The sequence below is a fragment of the Alosa pseudoharengus genome, unplaced genomic scaffold, assembly GCF_046254945.1.
Source record: "Alosa pseudoharengus isolate Yale_2024_CS ecotype anadromous, Long Island Sound unplaced genomic scaffold, YU_APseudo_1.1 YU_APseudo_1.1_scf_21, whole genome shotgun sequence".
NCBI lineage: Eukaryota > Metazoa > Chordata > Actinopteri > Clupeiformes > Clupeidae > Alosa > Alosa pseudoharengus.
In genome coordinates, this window is record NW_027468674.1 from 28731610 (window position 1) to 28750803 (window position 19194).

A 19194-nucleotide genomic window follows, 5' to 3' on the forward strand; every position below is an offset into this window, starting at 1 on the left:
TGATGGAAGGATGTTTTCTTGTATTAATTTATATGCCACACACAGTATAAATGTATCTCAAACATTTTTACACTTCAAAGCACTTCATTATTCTCTACAATATTTCACATATTTGCACCAGATTGTATCCATATGGTCAAGTCAGTGATGCTAGCCCACATCAGTAGATTCAGCACTAAAGCCGAGTAAATAAAATACTCTTTGATATATCATAGCCTAATATAAGACTACCAGAAGTGGTAAAACCGGACATTCCCTTTAGATGCCACATATATGTTATTTAGTGAAACCTGGGTAAATTTCTGCATAGTGATGGTTTGCTAAGTGAGCCACAGGGCTTTTGTTGGAAGGTCTACCACTTCCTCTGGGTTACCTTACCCAGATTTGCCACTAAACCACAATAAATCCCCCCTGCAGGCCTGAGCAGGTGTGGACTGGATCTGTTTGAGAATAGACTGGCTTCTGGGAAGCCGTCTCTCAATTAAAATGACCATCAAATGGACAGTGGACTCAATTTATACAATGCTTAGGGTGCCACTTTTTGGCTTAATGGCCACAGTGCTCTGAATCAGTTTTCTGTACCGTTACATAAAGCAATTCAATATTTACAAGACAGTTTAGATGCATTCAGTAGTTGTTGCAGAAAAATAAAAAAGCACCAGGATAAAAATTCTTCAGTACCATTAAACCCCACCCCCCAAAATTGTGTGCATTTAATGCACAATGTTTTGCATATAGCCTTATTAACGACCTGTAAATGTCTTGGAAGTTGTTTTTTATTTTTCGACAGCATAAATGCACCTAGACTTGGCTCATTTAGAGAAAGGCACTATCAAACACCCCCATGACGATAATAACAGTCTCCTCTCCCACAGAACAATCCAATGAAAACCATTTACGATATATAAAAAGCATTCACATGAAAAAATATAAAGAAACATTTCATTTTTCAAAATCACAATTAAAGACAAAGATTTTATAATTCCTTCAAAGGCACCTTCAGCCGGCTGCACACATAGTCCGAGTCCAAGTTTCCCATTGACGGCGGAATATCATTAATCTGCTCAAGCAAAATCTCAGAAATGAGGTCCGCACCATGTGTGTGTGTGACTGAAATAGCAGAAAATCATATGCAGACTTACATGAAGATTTAATAGTTATATGTAGAAATCTAATTTAGTATAAAAACAGGTTTGGTAACTGCAATATTGAACTAGATTCAAGCATTCAATATAGCAGTCGGCGCTGAATATAAGGTCTGCAATAATAACACAGCTATCTCAGATGATACATCAGGTTGGATCAAACTCCATCTAAATAATTCTGGCTCTCAGTCAATAAGAAACCCCAGTGATCTCTTCTCTTTTTTGGTACTATTCGTACAGACCTATGCAGTCATTTAATTTAAGAGCTATTTTTTCTTCCAGTTACAAAGCAAACAGCTTATGAAAATGAAGCCAGCTGCCCCTCAGCATCCTGGGAGTACTTCTGGAACTCAAGTCTTCTAGATTCTAAAACGTGTATTCTAGAACATTGCAAATCCTCAGAGCACAGCTAGCCAGAATGGATCTGTTAAATTCCATATGGGTGGCTGCTGTGTGCCATAGCCAGTCAAAATAATATGAAACAGATGGTGTTCAAAAATGCTGCTGATGTTGAAGTTGATGACATACACAAAGATTATGATTGTACAGGTAGTGACTGCAATGGTTAAGCTGATAATTGTGGAAGTGTTTGTTTTGGTGGATAAACAGGGTGAGGACAAGTGGTAATATTTCAGCCTTTTGAGAGTGGTCAGAGTATCCCTACTGCATCTGCAGTCTAACCACCAGCATGCCAAACTGAGTGTGGACACTAACATCTTTTATGGAGGAAGAAGTGCAACAACGCTGCTGGCTGTGCGTGAACAAAATAGGCACAAATTCAATGAATACTTCCACCCCCATCTGGCCAGTCTCTCTATCTCTCTCACACACACACACACACACACACACACACACACACACACACACACACACACACACACACACACACACAAATAAGTCATTGTTGTGGCTTACATCAGGAAACGTCCAAATAGACTGAAGAATTGCTGCAGTCTCTCAACAGACTTCTCAGTCCCAGTGGCTCCTTATCCTAATGGCCATGCGTGTCGTCACAAAAATCTCTCTGTCTCCATGACGATCTAATTCACTAGGGTTAGGCCAAAGCTGTCCACAGCCAGAGGGGAAAGAACTGTTCCGCTAAATGTGCCAGTTATCCAGTTGGAGGTAGGAGAAATGGTGCCATGAGAAGGTAGATTTGAACTGAACCCAGCTAGGGGATGATCCAACGATGCGTGATTGAAGAGAAAGTTCCGGACAATTTTGAAAACATATGGTCTACTCCATAAGGTTTCTATGTAAAGTACACAAGGACAGCCGTTAAATGTATGACTGTAGAGATGACTCCTAATATGAGATTAATCCTCAGCTCAAGCTGCTCGAAGAAAGTCTGACACCTCAAGTCCCCCCTTCATTTTTTTTGTCTTCACAACATTGGAGCAAATTGGAGCAAACACAAGAAAGACAAACCAGAAGTGTGAAAAAAGTTCACACAGGAACCTGTTGGCCATTTGGGAAAGTACAACAAAAAACAAAGGCACTGAGAGGCACTGAGGCAACAACCTCAGAGAGTCACATTCACATGTGAACATTCTTAAACACATTCTCAGAAATGAACCCATGAATATTAAGCAGTCTCTGTGTGTGTGTGTGTCTGTGGATATGTGTCTGTCGCACTTTGATGCGGGGGTGGATGGCAGATTTAATAGAAAAATGCTAAATGGGGGGGGGGGGCAGAGTTGATGCTTTGTTCTCCGTTTTCTTCACCACTGCTGAGTGAACAGAGCAGGACGAGGATCAGGAGTGGACACTGGAGCATCTGTACACGTGACACTTCAGAATGACCAAGTGTCATTGGACATCCAACACGATTGTAATGAAGTTGGGGGAGATGATTCCAATATTTCCCAATGTTCTGAATGTTCTTTAGCACAAAAGATCACAAAAATAGAAAAAAAAAAAAAAAAGACAAAAAATCAATAAAGACATACACTCATACACACACACACAAACACACACACACACACATAGAAATCTGTATTCATGGGGCATAGCAACACCATCTGATCTCCAGGAAACACACACACACACACACACACACACACATACACACACACACACACACTCTCTCTCCCACAGGAAACACACTACTGTCCACCACTGGGCACAATCCAATGGATGAGCCCAAAAAAGAGACCTGGACGCACCACAGAGCAGTCTACACAATATTGCTGGTCATGGTACTTATGGTGTAAAAGTTGTGTAGTTTGCACTTCTGAGTAAGAAGTACTCAGTCTCTCTCTCTCTCTCACACACACACACACACACACTCACACACACACACACACACACACACACACACACACAATGCATCTGTCTTCTGGCACATAAAGCCTTTCTTTCAGGCTTTGCTGGTTCGGCACAGATGGGCCTTGAGGGGACCTCCAGACAAAATGGACATTATTGTGCTGCTACCCTTCGCTTCAGGGGAGAACATTTAAGTTAAACATTCACAAACTCCCCAACAAACCACCACAGGACGGTCTGAGAGGTCAAGAAAGAAAGCCGGTGGTCCTTTTCCCCACAATACTACGGAGTCAAGAAGTCTTTTCGTGGCATTGAACGAATAGAGAAGAAAAATATCTTAGTCTGTCTTCACTCTTTTTTGGTGTTCTTTTGCATTTAACAACAGGTGAAGGAAATGATTCTGGGTGTCGTACCTGATTTGCTTTGGAAAACAAGATTGTGGAGAGAAAATGGGATCGGTTCGGCCTCTTTTGCATTAGGCAGGGTAGGCCATTTTCTGACATTGTGTAAACAGTTTTGTGTGAGACATGATTGCTTGCATGATCAAAATCAAGAGTTCACTAGTGTCTCCCCGCAATGCTACATATGGAGTGACTGTATGGAGGGAGGGGAAGATAGAGGCTGGTCCCACTGACACACACACACACACACACACACACACACACACACACACACACACACAAACACACACACACACACACACACACACACACACACACACACACACAAACACACACACACACACACACACACACACACACACACACACACACATGCATACAGGTACACATGCATACACATTTTTGCTCTCTAGCGATCCACCCTTTCCTCCAGACCCCCCAATCCCTCTCTCCCTCTCTCTCCATCTGCTGTCCCAGGTGTGTTTTGTCCTCTCAGGTATGCTCCTTCTGTCCACTCCAGGTGTCGGCTAGCCCCAGGTACTCTGGGTTTTCAGCGGTGGGCGTGATGAAGCCGTTGAGCTGCCGGTGAGGCGGGGACATCGTTGCCGTGGACATGCTCGGACTCCTGTCGTTAGCGGCGGCCACTGCTTGCGCCTTGGCCACCAGGTCCAAGTAGTAGGGGTTGTCGAAGGCCGGTGAGAGGCTCCCGGGTGGCACTAGGTATTCAGGGTTGTCCACGCTGTGCCCTGTTGAAATTCCATTACGCAGCCGCCGCTCCGCCCCTTTCCTGGGGAGCGTGCTCGGACGCTCCGACGGCACTTCTTGGTTCACATACTCTGGAGGACAGAGGACAGGCAGTGTCAATCAAAACAGCCTACTTACTTATGAACTGATAACATCACTGTGTTGATAGCTACTTATAAACTAGTAATAAACAGTGTTTCGATAGCTACTTATAAACTAGTAACATATCAGTGTTTCGATAGCTACTTATAAACAGTGTTGGGAACGTTACTTTAAAAAAGTAATTAGTTATAGTTACTCACTACTTGTTCCAAAAAGTAACTGAGTTAGTAACTGAATTACTCTATGATAAGAGTAACTCGTTACCAGGGAAAGTAACTATTTAGATAGATAGATAAATAGATAGATGGATACTTTATTGATCCCCAAAGGGAAATTCAAGATATTGCACATCGACAGACCTACGGTTGACTTCAGCCTGTGTCAGGTTTTTGTTGTGAGGCAGAAAGATCTAGCTTTTGCTGCTTGGAGGACTTTGCTCCGAGTCCTTCTTTGCTAGTGGATGGCGAGCTATCATCTGTGGTGGAGGTATCGGTGTTTTTGGCCACTAGCTTTAGATGCGTGTGTGAGTTGCTTACAATGGATGTCGACAAAGTCTTCGCTCCTGGACATAATGTACACATTACATGCACGTTCTTGCCTTTGACCACAATGAATTTGAAGTAGTGTTTATATCTCCACCTCGAAAATGCCAACTTTTCATCGGATTGATCCTGACCTCTGCTGTATTGTCGAATCCCTATTTTAGCTGTTGCGTGTGTGTGGGGCGCGTGTGCTGGCAAGTGTGTAAAAACACTGGCTCTGATTGGCTACCATGAAACATGACTCTGCCTTAGCCAATCATAATCGCTTACGTCGTTATTAACCCACCTCCTCACTAGCTGTGAGCCAGGGGTGCGTTCGGATTACAGTTTATTCAATCAATGCATAGTAACACACCGCATTTAACGTCCATTAACGTTAACGGCGTTGTAACGACGGGAAAAGTAATTAGTTAGATTACCCCGTTACTGAAAAAATAACGTTGTTACCTAACGCCGTTCTTTTAAACGGCGTTATTCCAAACACTGCTTATAAACTAGTAACATAACAGTGTCATAACTTATAAACTAGTAACATAACAGTGTCGATACCTACTAACTTATTTATAAACTAATAACATAACCTGCGTTGATATCTACTCATAAACTAGCAACGCAACAGTGTTGAAACCTACTTATAAACTAGTAACATAAGTCGATACTAACTCACTTATAAACTAATAACATAACAGTGAGGATAACAACTCACTTATAAACTTGTAACATAACAGTGTTGATACCCACTCACTTATAAACTAGTAACATAACAGTGTTGATACCCACTCACTTATAAACTAGTAACAGCACAGTGTTGATACCCACTCTCTTATTAACTAGTAACATAACAGTGTTGATACCCACTCTCTTATAAACTAGTAAAAGCTCAACACACCCACCTGGCTGCTTGTGTGTCCTGCGGGGCAGCGTGTTTGAGAATGGGCTCTGCCCCGCCACATCCGTCTCTACGTCCCCCTCGGGGAAGCCATTGGGGAAGGTGGGGTCCTGGCAGTACCTCCCCGGGCTGGCGGGGGGTCCGTCGTCATCGGGCCCCACCCCTCCGTCCAGGAACACCGAGTCCGACTGCGCCCCTTGGGAGCGATGGGAGATGCTGCGGGCGAGCGAGGGATACGGCCCCCCTGCCCAGCCGCCACCCACTGGCAGTGTCGGGTACTGGCTCCGCGCCAGCGTGCTATTGGACGAGTGCACGCTCCGTCCACTGCCGTCCACTTCCATCAGCTGCTGATCTGTGCTCTGATTGGACGATACAGAGAGTGACTTGCGTTAATTTTAGTGTGCCCTGCAGTTACATACATTATAAGGTATTAAGAGCCTAACAGAGCAGTGTGTTCTGTTCTGACCCGATGGGAGTGGTGTCTACTGGGGCCGTTGGCCGTGTTCTCTCCCTGCTGTCGGAAGAAACTGGGCTGATGGGGAACCAGGTATTCCTCAGCATCAAGCAGCTCGCGGACATCCCCGCCCTCCTCCTCCATCAACGTGCGGAAGAACTGACTGTCCACTGGGCTCGCCAGGTTCATTTGCTCGTCATTCTGTACACACACACACACACACACACACACACACACACACACAGGTCAGATGTCAACACCTCAAATACAAACATCAAATAAGCAATATATAAATATACTGTGTATGTACATAGGCCCAGGCCTAGACCCAAACCCAGACCAACCTGAATGACAACGTAGCGGGCAGGGTCCCTGGCCATTGTGCTGAATTCAGTCACCAACTCCTTAAACCTGGGTCGGCTATCCGGGTCAATCTTCCAGCCTAGTTGACCACACAAACACAAAGAGGTCCAATGAGCAAAGTATGCTTGTGAATATAACCCCCGTTCTTTAAAGGACAACACTTAAGGGATAACGGCCACAGAGGTGTCTTGATATACGGAATTAAGGGATGAGGCGGAGGAAAAGAACTCCATGATGTGAAGTGGAGTGGGGATTCCTCTGCCAAGTCCATTCAGTGCATAGGTACTGAAACGTAGCTGAAACTGATATGAATTGGCCTGACTCACAGTTGACCATGATCATGTAGAGCTCCTTGGTGCAGATGGGGGGCTGGGGGAGCCGGTCTCCTCCCTCCAGCAGCTCAGGGATGTCCCGTGCTGGAATATGGTCATAGGGCTTCGCTCCGAAAGTCATCAGCTCCCACACTGTCACGCCTGGAAAACACCCACATATACACATGTAAGGAGAGAGACATATACGCACACACACACACACACACACACACACACACACACACACACACACACATACACACACACACACACACACACTGTAAGGGGAAAATGACAAAGATGGACTTTAACCTTGTGTTGTTTTGATTTGATTCTTGTGTTTCTGTAAGATCTTACACTTTGAATGGACTCTTCTGTTTAAGTTTAACCTTGTTCATAAAGTTCCTTATAATTGATACTTCTTTTGCCGTCTGACTTCATTCTTTTGTTGGAGACTGACCTAGTTCTTAAAGTTCTTCTCTATGTGATACTTCTGATTCAGTAAGTGGTGTGTAGATGGCTAATCATGTGTTGACAATATGACAATAGAAATGCTCTTAATGTCCTTGTTTCTTAAATAACCCATTGTATTGACCAAGTCATGTGTATGTGCAGAGAAGGTGTAATGATACAATGAGATTATGATACTGTGCAAGGTATAAATGTGTGTATGAGAAACAACTGATTGTCTCTTTGGTGCACAGACTTTGTCTCTGTATCTTGATTGCCTGATGCATATGAGACCTCTCGGCAGAGATTAATAAACTACTAACGAGAAAGACAAAACCTTATTTCAGACTTTCATTTAAATACATCTTTAAGCTAAATTTCTTCCACAACACACACACACACACACCATCTCAATGTCCTGCTGTGACAGAAAGAAGTGAGCTGCATTGCAGCAAATGGGAAAGGGGTGATATTCATGGTTCAGTGTGTCAGAGTGTCTGCTTAGTAAACCAAGAATGGAAGAATTTACTCCTCTGAAACACACACAGACACACACTGAGCATAGCGTTTGATGTTTGATGTGTGTTAAGTAAACACTGACCGTAACTCCAGACGTCACTCTGATGAGTAAATTTCCGGTGGAGGATGGACTCCAAGGCCATCCACTTAATGGGCACCTAACACACACACACACACACACACAGACACACACACACACACACACACACACACACACACACACACACACACACACACCACACACACACACACACACACACAGATGAAAAGAAAGAGGGAGACAGAAGGTGATCACATCGTCTTTAACTAAAACCGAAAACTTTCACAATTAATGTATAACTTTTAAGGCAGGGTAATGCTTATGTTGAGACAGCTCTAGCATATAATATTTAATTTGAATAGACTTTAACTTGGTTGGATCACATTCATGCAATTATAAAATCAAAATATGATTTAAAAAACAGTAAACAGTAATAGTAGTAGTATTAGTATTCAGAAAAAAAAATGTTTAGTAATTAAAGTAATTAAAAGGCAGTGTTAATTTGAGATCATCTTCCCCTTATAGCCACAGTTGAGGATACTGATACCGCCTTGTGCTGTTACCTTTCCTCCATCTGCATGGTACTCTGTCTCATCAATGTCCAGCAATCTGGCCAGTCCAAAATCGGTGATCTTTACGATGGAGGGGTTTTTCACTAGAACGTTCCGGGCTGCCAGGTCACGATGTACGAGTCTCTCATTCTCCAGGTAACTCATGCCCTGTCAATACACACACACACACACACACACACACACACACACACACACACACACACACACACACACACACACACAAACACACAATCATGGCCTCTGGAGGTTTGGTTTGGTCAAATAACAAGCAGTGGGGATTTGTTTTATAAACACCTGCATGTATTAAAGGGACACCAGGCAAGCCTGATGCTTTTTCTCTATGAAACTCCCCCTCGCTCGGTCTGAAGCTCTTTTCCTTTTCTTTGCGTTTTCCGTCAAGGGTTTTCGCTGCTTTTTCGCCAGCTCTGCCATTATACACACGTTTGCAACAACCCTAGCGTTTCGTTAGCCTGTGCTGTAAACTGATCCTGCTTCGGTCGGCTGGTAGGATACACCAAACTTGTAAGTGGGATATTCTTCCTACAGGCAGTAGGGGCCAGTGACGCGTTACTTAGTCTCCCACATATTGATAGCGGCTCCTGACGCCTGCAAATTACATAAAATCTCCCGGAACCTAGAGCGAACAAGAGCACGCAAGCCAGACCGGACTTAAAATCGTATGTGCATATGATATGAGTTTAACGCGCACACAACAGAGAGGGAGAGAGAGAGGAGTGGTGCGTTTGTGCCTGAAGCGCATCCAAGACAGAGAGCATCCTGGTCTGTTTTGCTAAATCAACCAATCAGTTTTCAGTGTAAGTGTGCTTATATCTCTTTTCTCCCAAACTTAATTAATCAGTTCAGTCAGTGTATCTAGGAACAGGAGCGTCATGGCAGCGTCAGCGCCCCTCAAAAAGGAAGATTTAAGACCCATTTCACATCAGACTACACAAAAGTGTACCCAATTGTCTCTTAAGATTAACACATAATGATAGTCTTGCACACTGCACTGTGACAGCAACTTTAGCATTGCTCACAGCGGGTTAAATGATTGCAAAAGACTTGTTGAGGTAAGTTTAACAAGTGTAATTTCATTTGCATATTACTCAGGCCTATACAAGATGGTTAGTTGCCAAGGCTACATGAAAAAAAAATCTACATATTTTACTATAACAATTTCTAAGGCCTTCCTTATTTTGGTGTTGGTATTATTGAACAAACATCTGAATTTCAGTATCTAAGTAGGTTAGGTTGGGATGTCTGCTATACATGGCTGACATTACTGTTAAAATGCACTTCCAGTATAGTGAGTATTGGCAAAACCTGTTATCATTTTTATGTTATGGCGGTGGGGGTGTTGTCGGCAGCTGCTGAAAGTAACTAATAAAGTAACTTGTAATCTAACTTAGTTACTTTTAAAATCAAGTAATCAGTAAAGTAACTAAGTTACTTTTTAAAGGAGTAATCAGTAATCAGTAATCAGATTACTTTTTCAAGGTAACTATGGCAACACTGGTAGGGGCGGGCGAGCGAGCCTTCATTCGCCCCGTAATGAGTCATTTAACCATATACCGACTTACGAAGATGATTAATTAACACGAAAACGTTGCCTGGTGTCCCTTTAAAGCAGTCTATCCATCAGCTCACTAAACACAACTGTATCCATATCACTCACTTGCTTGTTTGATATATAGTGGTCTATAGTAATAGCCATGTGTAGTCAGACTCACCTTGGCGATCTGCACACACCAGGTGAGGAGTGACTGCGAGCCGATGCACTCGTTGTTCTCGCGCACGTAGTCCAGCAGGCAGCCGTAGGGCATGAGCTGCGTGACCAGCTGCACGGTGGACGTCAGGCAGATGCCCAGCAGACGACACACGTACGGGCTGGCAACACCTGCCATCACATACGCCTCCTGCAGGGGGCAGCATAGGTCAGTAGGGTCAAAAGAGCCAAAATGGCGGAAAAACACGTCAGATTTTGTCCCGAATGCATATTCCATTTCACACATCAGTACAAAAACAGGAGGTAAGCATACCACTTCATACAGTATAATACATGACATGAACTGCCTACCCCTGCCTAAGAACAAAAACATCACATCACACGTACACAGAACATACAGATAGTTACATCACAGCCTATAACATAATCAACATCACAGCCTATAAAATAATCAACATCACAGCCTATAACATAATCAGCATCACAACCTATAACATAATCAACATCACAACCTATAACATGAACAACATCACAGCCTATAACATAATCAACATCACAGTCTATAACATAATCAATATCACTGCCTATAACATAATCAACATCACAGTCTATAACATAATCAATATCACAACCTATAACATGAACAACATCACAGCCTATAACATAATCAACATCACAGTCTATAACATAATCAATATCACTGCCTATAACATAATCAACATCACAGTCATGCTGCTATGTGCCAAGTCAATTCCAAGGTAAATCAAACAAACTTTAGAAGATAGAGCATGAGGAAAAATAATACTCAGAATGGAGAGAAGAGCAGCACACCATCTCATCACATCATATAAACCAACTGCCAGAAGAGCAGGATGGAATCCCAACAACATGGCGGGTATATGCACAATCTACTAATGTACTTATAACATTGCATATGCCTCCTTCAGCGAAAGCAGGACTGGATTACTGTCATTTGAGCCAAAATGGCAGAAGTGCATAGCCCACTGCTGCATACCAAGCACAGACATCAGGGACTGAAAGAAAGGTCAGGCAGAAGTACAGACAGATATACAGGCAGACAGACAGATGGACAGACAGACAGACAGACAGACAGACACAGACAGGCAGAGAGATAAACAGACAGACAAGTAGACTCACATCCAGGATCTCTTTGTTTGCCTTGGGTGAGGTGTTCTCACGTAAAACCTTTATGGCCACTGGGATCTTCACACTCTCTCCATCTGGGGCCCAGATACCCTACATAAAGAATACACACACACACACACACACACACACACACACACACACAGTTAACTTCATATCTAAACAGGTGTCTTTTATGATTAGGCTAGGGATACAGTGATTTGTAGCTACTTCACAAATGTAATACTATGTAACAGATATTTCCATTCAATGAAATACTCTGTCCAAAAGGACAACAATGTGCAAAAAATTATAATTATACATGGTTAAGTCCATTTAAGGACAAAGGACACAAGGTGCAAGCACTTCCTGATTACATCTTTGTTACAGCTTTGTTACAACTTTACAGTGCCAACACTAGCACACTTATTTCCGCCCTTAAAGCCTGGCAGCAGAGAACATCAGACCCTCCCATACCGAGCTCATACTGTAGTGTAGGTATGTGGGTCTATGTGTGTGTGTGTGTGTGTGTGTGTGTGTGTGTGTGTGTGTGTGTGTGTGTGTGTGTGTGTGTGTGTCTATGTACCTGTGTGTGAGGGACACATATATGAAGTGAGCGAGTCTATTGCTAACGACCATGACCTCTGACCTTGTAGACAGTTCCGAAGGCTCCAGATCCGAGGACGCGGAGCTTCTTGAGCTCTGTCTCCTTGAGGATGCGCATCTGGGCCTGGTTGGGCGTGGCTCCACTCGGGGTCAGTGGCTCCACCAGCTGACAACACAAAACAGCAGAGGTGTGTTCAAATGAGCAGACAAAGGCAAATGTTTGTTAATGATTATGAATAGTTTTTTTTATTTGCTTCGAGTTAGCCACGAATGTCTGCGCATACTCGCAAACAGTCTGAGGCAGTTCTGTGCGAACATATACTGTATGGACGCTTGTCAAAGGGTTACCGTCGAAATAAAAAAATGCAGTGTCAGTACAGCAGCACAAAATATTATTTACTTATGTTGGGGATCACTGCTCCAGGTTGATTCAAGGATATTTCAAGGATGAGTCAGTCATAGCCGTCATATTTTTCATTGAGGGATAGAACTGTGTGGCCTGGCCCCACCCACCTCTGCTCATTTTCATTTCATTTCACTTATATACTCCTAAAACCCAATTGTCATGTTTTCATTTTCTATTGTCTTCTTCTACTATCCTTTTGTTTTTTCATATGTAATGCACTTTGAGTGTACAAAAGGTGCTATAATTAAATATAATATTAAATAATAAATATAAATAAATCTGCTTTGCTTTGCTTTTGCTAGTAAATATAGTGTATCGACAAAGGGAATTACCAAGACAGTCAAAAAAGACAAAGCTTTTGACATAGAATCTGTCAACATTCCATTGAATGATGTGGTTAAAAGGGTACAATCATACATCACAACATTCCGCCTAGGTCACAAAGACATCTAGGCAACATGATGCCATAGAACATAACCAAGTGTACAGTTGTTCACTTGTTCACAAGTTGGTTAAGAGATTGGCTGATTTCTGATTTACTCGTGATTTGATGTGGTTTACTTGTTTTTTGACCTGCTGCCTGGCAGGACAGCAGCAGGGCAATGGAGATACAAAAAAAACAATTAAGAAGAAAGTTAAGAAATACAAACTGGAGGAATTGAGGAGCGAACTTGAAACTTTGGGTGTTATTGTTGATGAAGACAGTCACAAAAACAAAAGGAAGACTAAAAGGGAACTCCGCAAACTCCTCGTCAGGAAACTACAACAAGTGGACTTGGATAGCGCTAGACAGGACATCCATGGCAAGACCATCAAGACAGCTGAGGATAGCAAGGAGGGCTTCACTCTGAATGTCGATATTCCTGAGGATGTCGTGAGAGTCATACATGATCTGGATGCTTTTCTTAACAAAGAGATGGAAGAAATGGAAACCAATGAAAAGAGGGAAATTGATGTGAAATTCACGATGAACAGTCTTTTAGATGCAGTTGAGAAGAGAAATGGCAAAGACGGAAAAGAGCTTGAGACCGAGGAACGGCAGAGGGAACATGACGTGAAAGCTATACTTGACAGTCTTCTGGGTGAAGTGGATTCAACACTGGGTGAGTAGAAGAAATCAGCTCACAGTGAATATGAAAAGTTGACTTAGTGAAATCTCACTTAATCCCAGCCAGCACTGATGGAGCTCACATTTAAACATCTAAGCTGCTCAGCATTGGGTTTTCAATTAAACATTCCCCATATATTTTGCTTCAGGTTTGAACAGAGAAGAGGAAAAGGAGAAAGTGTCGAGTCCTTGCAGTGGAGACCAGAGGGAGGAGAAGACAGGAGAGGAGGTCCGCTTCTGGATTGCCAGAGAGGACAAGAAGAACCCTTACTGGTCCATCCCCAGGAGGAGGTTTCGAAGGGTGGACAGAAACAGCACAATACAGGAGACCGACTTGTGATGGATCGACAGGGACGTCAAACAACACCAATATCATCACATTTCTTTCCATGTCTGCTGTTTTTATTAAACACCTTTCACAGATCCACTGCCTAGTCGTATTTCTTGTCGTCTTCACCCTTTTAAATTTGTGAAAGTACCGTTGCTAGTACTACTTAAGTACATAGACAGTATACAAACACAACCTATAACAGGACCTCTTACTCCTTCAGATGGGGTGTAAATAATAGGATAGATACACTTGAGTATCACAATATAATTGTTTTTGTGATACTGTATGGACACTACGGTAGTTCATTTCATGTTTAAATCCCCAACCACTAGATAGCAGTGCAGTAATCCATCTGCAGCCATCTGACTTTTTCAAGCCTATTGTTAGATTTTTGTTCATTTATCCTCTAGTTCTCTCACTGCCAAGCAACGTAACACACTCGAGAGTCAAGTTCAGTGAAAGGCTATGTGCTTGTGCATATGTTAGTAGCCTAACTTATATAGCCTACTTACTTGTCTATATGCCTCATATTAAATTGAACATTCACCTAGGCCTACTCTTTATTTACTACATTTTCTCACTCAAATGTGATGTTATGAAATCGCTGCTCTCTCGATTTGAATGATTAGAATGTTTGCGTTAGATAATTCAATATAACACGTAGATCACTAGCTGCAAAATGCCGGAGTGGGGTATCACCACTCATGATCACTCATAGAATGCCTCTCGTGTCTTGTCCAATCAGAAATTAATAAATAGTTTGGCCGGACCTAACTATTGTATTATAGGGAATATTCACGACACTAAACACATGAGTATGTATTTTTCCAGGAAATCTCATCTTCCTAGTGAGTCCCAAACTTGGCCTATATACTATATATAGTGTATATATATATATATAAGCCTAGGATGTTCAGTGCACAAGAACAAAAGCATCATCTACACTCCCCCCTCATCTCTGGAAATAAGGTTACACGCTGGTAGAAAGGTAGTACAAACTTAAACTACATTTCCCATGATGCTTGGGTGAGCCTCACCTCGTGCTCCTGCATGATCCTCCTCCTGTTCTCCTTCCTCTTCAGGTGCCTCTGGCGGCGCATGTAGAACACCAGCAGCCCCAGGAGGATAATAAAGAGCAGTACACCACCCACTGCCGCCGCGATAGACGTGCCGGACCTGCAGAGTTACAATGGAGATAACCCTTAGACCGTTCTCTCAGCAACATCTTCATCTTTTTGTCCAGTGACAATCTGATACACACTACCATGAGCCATATATACGACTTCAAGTTTCATAGATGGATAGATAGATAGATGGAGGCATGTTCTTATGTTCTATAACTACATGTGGAGGAAGTAAAATGTCATGTTCCTAAGTTGCTAATGGTTGCTGCAGTGTTCTTTCAGGTAAGTTATTGAAATAGTGGATGTCAATGAGTGTGATCAGCTGAAATGTGTAAGTGTGGAGATTTTTACCCTGATTTGACTGCGATGGGACAGCCACGTTCATCCAGTGGACACCTGGAATCAAACAATCGTACTCAGACGTGTCGGGTAACGCAAAACCGAAGCCATTTGGGCGACAGACAGAAGATTCCATGTTTATTACACTCATACCGTTCTGAAGTAGGCATACAATAAATGTAAAGGTACGGTCTACAATTCTAATCGAACACACATAAATGAAATGAATCGCTCCTCACTGTCCCTTAGCTGTTTATTCTGTGTGTGCCCTCAAAAAACAGTGTTTTTACATAAAGACTGAACTATACACAACTAGAAATCAGGAGCATGGCAAGATGAGGTGTCATTTGATTGGCTGATGAGCTCTAAGGTGTGGGGAGGAGTCACTTACGACAGGGTGCAGTTGGTGTTGCAGGACTGGCAGTGGCCCGTGGCGTTGGGGAACTTCCACACGGTGTGCTGCTCCTCCTTTGTGCCACTGGGGCACTTGCTCACACACATGGCGCCGTCCTGCACGGTCAGGCACTCCCTGCACTGTTGCGCCCCCTAGGGATCACACAGGGAAAAGCAGGCTCAGTCACAAACAGCTGCTTTACAGTTTTTCTCAGTCGCTTTGGTGCTATTCTCACATCACTATTAATATTTGCACAGCAGTTAGTGCATTTCTCAAAACAATTAGTGCAAACTGCAAAACCTAGTGGATGACCTTCAAAAGCATGTCACTTGCTCAAAATGGATAGTCCATTCCTCAAAAGCACGTATTCATGTCAATGAAACTGTCAGTGTCATCAAAATGAGAAGTCTCGACAACATCGTTTATGAACAAGATAGTCAAATGGCTTTGTCATGTTTTCATTATGACAGTTCTCTCAGTGTTTTCCAATGCAAAAAAAGGGCAGAACTCTGTGACACTACTTGAACATGCTCAAGACAGCACTATACAGTACTTGTACAGCCATTTGAAAACTACAGTAAAGTTACACATTGCTGTAGTTAGGGGAGTGAGTACAAGACACTGAATACGTACGTTTCACATTTTTACTGTATATGCTCTTTGCAATTCTACAGCATTGTGATAGAATTTGATAACTAGTTCACCAATTTTGTATGAAATGACTCAAGCAATGAAATGAAGACTATTAGTTTTATTGGGAACGACTATTCAGCATCCATAAGTATAGTTCATTTTGACTGACATGACATAAGCAAATGATAATGTTATAAAACAGCAGAGAATTGTATGAAAGCAACTGATATATGCCCAAAAGTATTTGCAATTTGTTCAGAGGAAGGAGAAATTGCTACTATGATGTGCACAAATGACTAAATGTTGTGGAGGTTGAACTAATAGTTATGAGAATTTTCATTCTGATCTGAAAAAAGCACCAAAGCGACTGAGAAAAACTGTAGTGCATTTTTACTGTATGCTCTTTGCAATTCCACAGCATTGTGACAGAATTTGATAACTAGTTCAACAATTTTGTATGTAATGACTCAAGCAATGAAATGAAGACTATTAGTTTTATTGGGAACGACTATTCAGCATCCATAAGTATAGTTAATTTTGACTGACATGACATGAGCAAATGATAATGTTAAAAAACAGCAGAGAATTGTATGAAAGCAACTGATACATGTCCAAAAGCATTTGCAATTTGTTCAGAGGAAGGAGAAATTGCTACTATGATGTGCACAAATGACTAAATGTTGTGGAGGTTGAACTAATAGTTATGAGAATTTTCATTCTGATCTGAAAAAAGCACCAAAGCGACTGAGAAAAACTGTAAGACACATAGATGTCCCAGGGCGTCAGTAATGGTGGAGGCTGGCAGGTCTGCTTTTACTCTGGACCTTAACATGGCATCGAATGTACCAGTGGTGTAATGCACTGTATGGTGGTTACAGAAACATGTGAGATGATAATGTTGTAATTCAGTGTTACAGTTTTTCTCAGTCACTTTGGTGCTTTTCTCACATCACTATTAACATTTGCACAGCAGTTAGTGCATTTCTCAAAACAATTAGTGCAATCTGCAAAACCTAGTGGATAACCTGCAAAGGCACGTCACTTGCTCAAAATAGATAGTCCATTCCTCAAAAGCAAGTATTTATGTCAATGGTTATGGTGACACTGCCTGAAAATGCTCAAGAAAGCACTATACAGTACTTGTAGGCTACAGCCATTTAAAAACTACAGTAAAGTTACAAATTGCTGTAGTTAGGGGAGTAAGTGAGTACAAGACACTAAATATGTATGTTTCACAGTTTTACTGTATATGCTCTTTGCAATTCTACAGCATTGTGACAGAATTTGATAACTACAATTTTGTATGTAATGACTCAAGCAATGAAATGAAGACTATTAGTTTTATTGGAAACGACTATTCAGCATCCATAAGTATAGTTCATTTTGACTGACATGACAAAGCAACTGATACATGTTCAAAATCATTTGCAATTTGTTTAGAGGAAATTAGAGGAGAAATTGCTACTATGATGTGCACAAATGACTAAATGTTGTGGAGGTTGAATAGTTGAGATGAGAATTTTCATTCTGATCTGAGAAAAGCACCAAAGCGACTGAGAAAAACTGTAAAGGTACTGTAAGCGACTCTAAGCTATTTCTCCTCACAATCTGCCAGCTGTCCATTCTGTGGGTAAATTGTGAAATGAAATGGTTTTCGTACGCAGCTGTGATTAATGGATAGATAGATTGATGGAAGGAAGGATGGATTGATAGAAGGATAAATGAATGGATGATTGATTGTGATTGATTGATTGATTGATTCAGAGAATGTATTTGGCAATCAATTTATTCATGCATACCGGTCCATCACAGGAAGCTGAGCCGTTGATTGGTTGACATTCTGAGTGACAGGGAACACAGCGACTGCCGTCAGTAAACTCTCGCACAGACCTGGAAACAGACAACACAACGGTTACTGTGGCAATCCCTCTATTTATTGCCTCTCCGTCTTGTGCACACTGACTCAGACACTTATGGGACTGTTTGTACATGTGTGTGTGTGTGTGTGTGTGTGTGTGTGTGTGTGTCTGTGTGTGTGTGTGTGTGTGTGTGTGTGTGTGTGTGTGTCTGTGTGTTTCTGTGAGTGTAATATGATGTCTGCTTGATATTCAACAAGCACAACAATGTTTGTGTGCATGTGACTCTCTTCCTCGTTCCTCTTGCAGGACGTTACAATATGTCAGTGAGTGTGTATAATGTCTGTGACTCTTGTTTGTTCTCACCCCTCCAGAATGTTACACTCCTCGACACACTCCGTCCCGCGCTGAAACGACACACACTCCACACACTGGTCCGGGCCTGAGCCCCAGCACCCTCCTGTGCCACACAGGGGATGGCAGACGTGACCCTCCGCCTCTGAGGATGGCCAAGTGGGACAGGAAGAGAAACCGGACAACAGAGTATTAATATAGCACTGCACTACAATGCTTTACAATACTGAGAGTGATGTCTATGAGTGTATGAGTGTGTGTGTGTGTGTGTGTGTGTGTGTGTCTGCATTTGTGTGTGACAGTATCTCATACTGCAGATGTGGGTGTGGGTGTATGTGTGTGTGTGTGTGTGTGTGTGTGTGTGTGTGTGTGTGTGT

The 19194-nt window shown here is 42.4% G+C and overlaps 1 protein-coding gene across 1 annotated transcript in view; it reads right to left on the minus strand.

Annotated features, from left to right (window-relative positions):
• Nucleotides 1-19194, minus strand: part of erbb2 (erb-b2 receptor tyrosine kinase 2) — a 37675-nt gene continuing 18481 nt past the window's right edge. The window contains exons 13-27 of the mRNA XM_076298498.1: nt 18830-18962; nt 18407-18497; nt 15972-16126; nt 15593-15637; nt 15155-15293; nt 12316-12438; nt 11682-11780; nt 10528-10713; nt 8789-8944; nt 8268-8343; nt 7232-7378; nt 6887-6984; nt 6555-6743; nt 6093-6447; nt 1-4647 (exon numbers count right to left, since the gene is read on the minus strand). Coding sequence (XP_076154613.1) covers nt 4304-4647; nt 6093-6447; nt 6555-6743; nt 6887-6984; nt 7232-7378; nt 8268-8343; nt 8789-8944; nt 10528-10713; nt 11682-11780; nt 12316-12438; nt 15155-15293; nt 15593-15637; nt 15972-16126; nt 18407-18497; nt 18830-18962 — 2336 coding nt within the window. The 3' untranslated portion in view covers nt 1-4303. The remainder of the gene's footprint in view (nt 4648-6092; nt 6448-6554; nt 6744-6886; nt 6985-7231; nt 7379-8267; nt 8344-8788; nt 8945-10527; nt 10714-11681; nt 11781-12315; nt 12439-15154; nt 15294-15592; nt 15638-15971; nt 16127-18406; nt 18498-18829; nt 18963-19194) is intronic.